Source organism: Ursus americanus, chromosome 12 (assembly GCF_024610735.1).
Source record: "Ursus americanus isolate L20-20 chromosome 12, mUrsAme1.1.p, whole genome shotgun sequence".
NCBI classification, from domain to species: Eukaryota; Metazoa; Chordata; class Mammalia; order Carnivora; family Ursidae; genus Ursus; species Ursus americanus.
This window is the reverse complement of record NC_142138.1, coordinates 72,098,332-72,102,469: the sequence shown is the minus strand read 5'-3', so window position 1 is coordinate 72,102,469 and position 4,138 is coordinate 72,098,332. Positions and strand designations below refer to the sequence as shown.

At 44.3% G+C, this 4,138-nt stretch overlaps 1 protein-coding gene across 1 annotated transcript; it reads right to left on the bottom strand.

Annotated features, from left to right (window-relative positions):
* Positions 1-1,594: 1,594 nt before the first annotated feature.
* LOC123787772 (late cornified envelope protein 3D-like) lies at positions 1,595-1,885 on the bottom strand. Its single transcript, XM_045790670.2, has one exon. It carries the CDS (start codon positions 1,883-1,885, stop codon positions 1,595-1,597), a length of 291 nt encoding a protein of 96 aa, XP_045646626.2.
* Positions 1,886-4,138: the final 2,253 nt, after the last annotated feature.

Below are 4,138 nucleotides of genomic sequence, written 5' to 3'. Positions count from 1 at the left end.
ACAAAGAACTTCTTAAACTCAATACACGGGAAACAAATAATCAAATAAAAAAATGGGCAGAAGATATGAACAGACACTTTTCCAATGAAGACATGCAAATGGCTAACAGACACATGAAAAAAATGTTCAAATTGTTACTTTTTAAAAACTGAAATGACAAAAATGCATTTTATCCAGTTGCATTCCCAGAGTATCAGACAGGTTTTGTCCTCTGTCTGGAATCACGGTGTTCAAACTCTGATTTCTTTCAAAAATGTCAATTTTCCCTGTAGCCACAGTTACATGTCTTTCCATGTTTTTGAAGTCATTTCAAGAGCCATTATATGGGTGTTACAGGGCCCTATTGTTCTGTACCATTATTTCAAAAATATAGTGATCCAGGTGAAATGGCACACTTGGTTTTCATCAAGAATGACCATTTCTGGTGATGGGTAGTAAGGAGGTGCACTGGGTGTTATACGCAACTAATGAATCATCAAACTTTACATCAAAAACCAGGGTTGTACTGTATGGTGACTAACATAATATAATAAAAAATATTGTTATAATGAAAAAATAAATAAAAAAATAAAACAAACAAAAAAAAGAATGACCATTTCAGTTTGGCATATAAATAAATATTGTCCTATTCCAAAGTTGGAGCAAGAGTTACTTGGGACCCCCTGTAACTGTATGGCTATGTCTCTTTGATGTTGTTGACATTGAAAAGTAGCATTCAACAGCTAAAAAATAATGAAAATCAGTTCCAGTTTACCTGAGAACTCTTGAAAGAAATTAACAGGTGTCTAATCTGTAACCCTCTGGGACATTTCCCATGTTATCTTTTTTCTGTTTTGTCAGAGCTTAGAGCCCTTCACATGCTGAACACCCCAGGCATTCTCTCAGGTAAAAACTTCAACTCCAAAATAAATTTTTGGAATTTATTAATTTTGCAGCTCACCTCTCTCTCTCTCTCTCAAACTCATCATTTGTAGCTTAACTTGATCTTCCTCCCTCAGACCTTCCTTTCTGCCTCCTCTTTGGTCTCATTTTTTCAATTTCTGATCCTCTATACCACCCTCAATGGAGATGGGGATTCCAGCGTCAGATGGTCCCTCTCCACCATATCACACAAGAAGCGTCAGGTCTTAGCTAGCAGCCCCTCTCCACACCCCCACCCTGAAGTTTCCAGGGCCACTCTGTGTGAGAAACATGACACCTTAATGTCCTAGTCCCACACCAGGATTAGTCTTGGTGCTGGCATGCTGGGCGCACAGGAATTCAGGGAGGGGACTCACTGAGTACCCTTGAGTGGCGCAGTCAAAGGAGAAGCAGTTGATGTGACAAGAAGCTTTATTTTTCTACCCGGTCAGACACAGGTAGTAATATTGTGAGACACAGAGAAGGGGGAGACTGTGGGCTTCTGGAAAAGACACAAAAACAGGGCCATCTGCAGAGAGCTCACCCTCTCCCCCACATCCAGGAGCATTTCAGCTGCTCAGCCAGGAAAGGGAGATAAGGGGATGTAGGGAAGACTGCATTACATGGGGTTTTTCCAGGCATTTTAGATTTCCATTTCCTCTCAAATCATTTCTCTCAGCAACAGGATCCCAGATCAGCAACAGCCCCTGGAGCCATGACCACACCCAGAGCCCCCAGACTGCTGCCCACTGCCACTGTCACAGGTGTCAGAGCTGCGGAGCCGGCATCTGTGGGATCCGTGGTGCCTGTGGTGGCTCAGGAAGCAGCCGCCCCCAGAGCTGGAGCTACAGCCACCCCCGGAGCCAGGAGCACAGCCAGCAGGGGCTGGGGGGGAGCACTGTGCTGGACTCTTTGGGGGGCACTTGGGCGATGAGGGGCACTTGGGAGGGGGCTGGCACTGCTGCTGGCTCTGCTGGCAGGACATCTCTGCAGGACTTTGACCTTCAACAAATAAAAGAAACATTATGAGCACAGAAGCTTCAGGCAAAAGTCCCCTCCCTGTGGGTTTTGTCAAACACTTGTCTCCATGACCAAGCTGCTTTCTAAGCCATGCTCTGTGGGACAGGAATGGGGACACAGAGGGGACACGTGCCCTTGGATGCCAGATGGATCTGTGGGCACCCCTGACAACATACTCAGAACAAGAATAGAAGGAATCCTGAAGACCTGTGGCTTTGGGAGTTCACAGCCCCCTGACAGGTGCCTCAGTGACTCTTTCCTCACCATAATGCCCCTTCACCACCGCTGCCCACTGTCTGGGCCCCTTCCTGCCGGTTCTGTGCAGATCTGGGCTTGTCTTCCCAAGGCTCTCAGCCGAGGGGATACTCACGGAATACTGAGGAGGCAGGACAAGGCTGTTCCTGAGGAGGCTGTGGATGAGGAGCCCAGGGCAGGAGCCCTTTTATTCTGTGCAGGGGTGGGGGGAGGGTGTTGTGATGCAGGCCTGGAGCATGCTGCTGTTTTCACAACCAGGGGAGGTGACAGTCTGGCATTCTCCCAGGACTGTCCTTCCATTCATCACCTTCCTGTGACTTAGCAGGACATCTGACAAGAGGGAAACAGGAAGTTTGCATGCTGTCTACCTTCATCTCACTCAGGCTACAGGGAATTGCCATGTCACCTGCCTTGCCTCATTCATTCTTTTTTTTTAAGATTTTATTTATTCATTTGAGAGGGAGAGAGACAGAGAGAGCACAAGCAGAGGGAGAGGCAGAAGGAGAGGGAGAGGGAGAAGCAGACTCCACCTGAGCTGGGAGCCTGACTTGGGGCTCCATCCCAAGACCTGGAGATCATGACCTGAGCCGAAGGCAGATGTTTATCCATCTAAGCCACCCAGGCTTCCCAGTTCACATTTCTTAAAGCAGACTCTGCTCAAGGACTTTGCCAAAAACTAGGCATATGTGGATGAATATGACACTTTTCTGTTCTTGGGTAGCTCATCATCTGTCAGGAAGAGTAATAGAAATACCGATACATATACATGTGTAAATATGGAGTCAAATATCACTGCTAAATGCTGCAATGCAACTGTGCATAACATCTTCAGGCTGAGGTCATGGTCTTTGGTGTCAGCACATCTAACACATGCAGATGTAATCACTTACTGTCCCCCAGCCTCTGGAATGAGATGAGGAGGTACAACAATGGAAGGATAGAGCTAAGACCCTATATGGGCTGACTGGGGTCTCTGAGAAGTCTCATAGCCCCCAGGAACCAAGCTGCGGTTCCTGGGAAAGAGAGTCATAGGCCTGAGTTGAGTTTTGATGAGTAGAAAGATTTCATAGATCTTACAGTATATGAAGTTTGAGTTTGATCTATTTATGTAAACTGAAGACTTTTCTCATTCAAATTTACCATTTGTTCTACTACATTTGCTACATTTTCAAAGAAAAATAACTGTCAAGAACATAACCAAAAATTTAATAATCCTACTTAAAATACATATTTTTCTATTAAATTGTTATTTTATGACATGAAAAAATGTTCATGACCTATTTATAATCGATTATAGCAGGTTATAAAGCAATAAGCATGTTCATTTATGACATTTTAAATAAAATGATTTTATTGCAAATGAGTCAATTCTTCTATGAATATTAAAACATACATTTATATGGAGATTTAATTTCTTCCTATTTTTTTTTTGCTCCACTTTTCAAATCATCCTTTTTGAAACACAGAGATTCTTAAAGTTCTTTTATTAAAAATATCTGTGGGAGAATGAGTTACCCTGGGACAGAGGACTTGGCACCTCATGATGGTAAATGGGAAAGAGGGCTGAGTGATGGTTTCATTTCAGACTCGGTGGCTATTTCACTAACACCGTTGGGTCCTACCAGTGGATATTGTTCAGGAAAATGCGCTCACAAGGAGGAATAATACAAATATCCTCCTGCCATACTGGGTGGTAAGGCTAAAGACTGAAGTAGTGAAGTGATAACATGGCCCATTCTATGTTCTCCTGTTTTGGCAGTGGTGTTGGGCCTGGGAAAATGCCAGATTAGGGGGAGGGCATTGCTCACTGTAATGACCTTAGGTCATCCATTTCCATATATCTTTATTCAAAAAGTTTTTTGTGGATGATCAACTTTGGACCAGGCCCCATGGACAGTACTAAGAATACAGTAAGGAGCAAGGGAGACCCCATCTCTTGCCCTCAGGGAGCTTACAGCCTAAC

What these genes read in the sequence shown, in the direction of transcription:
- LOC123787772 (XM_045790670.2), bottom strand. Translation starts at nt 1,885, where the DNA reads ATGTCCTGCCAGCAGAGCCAGCAGCAGTGCCAGCCCCCTCCCAAGTGC.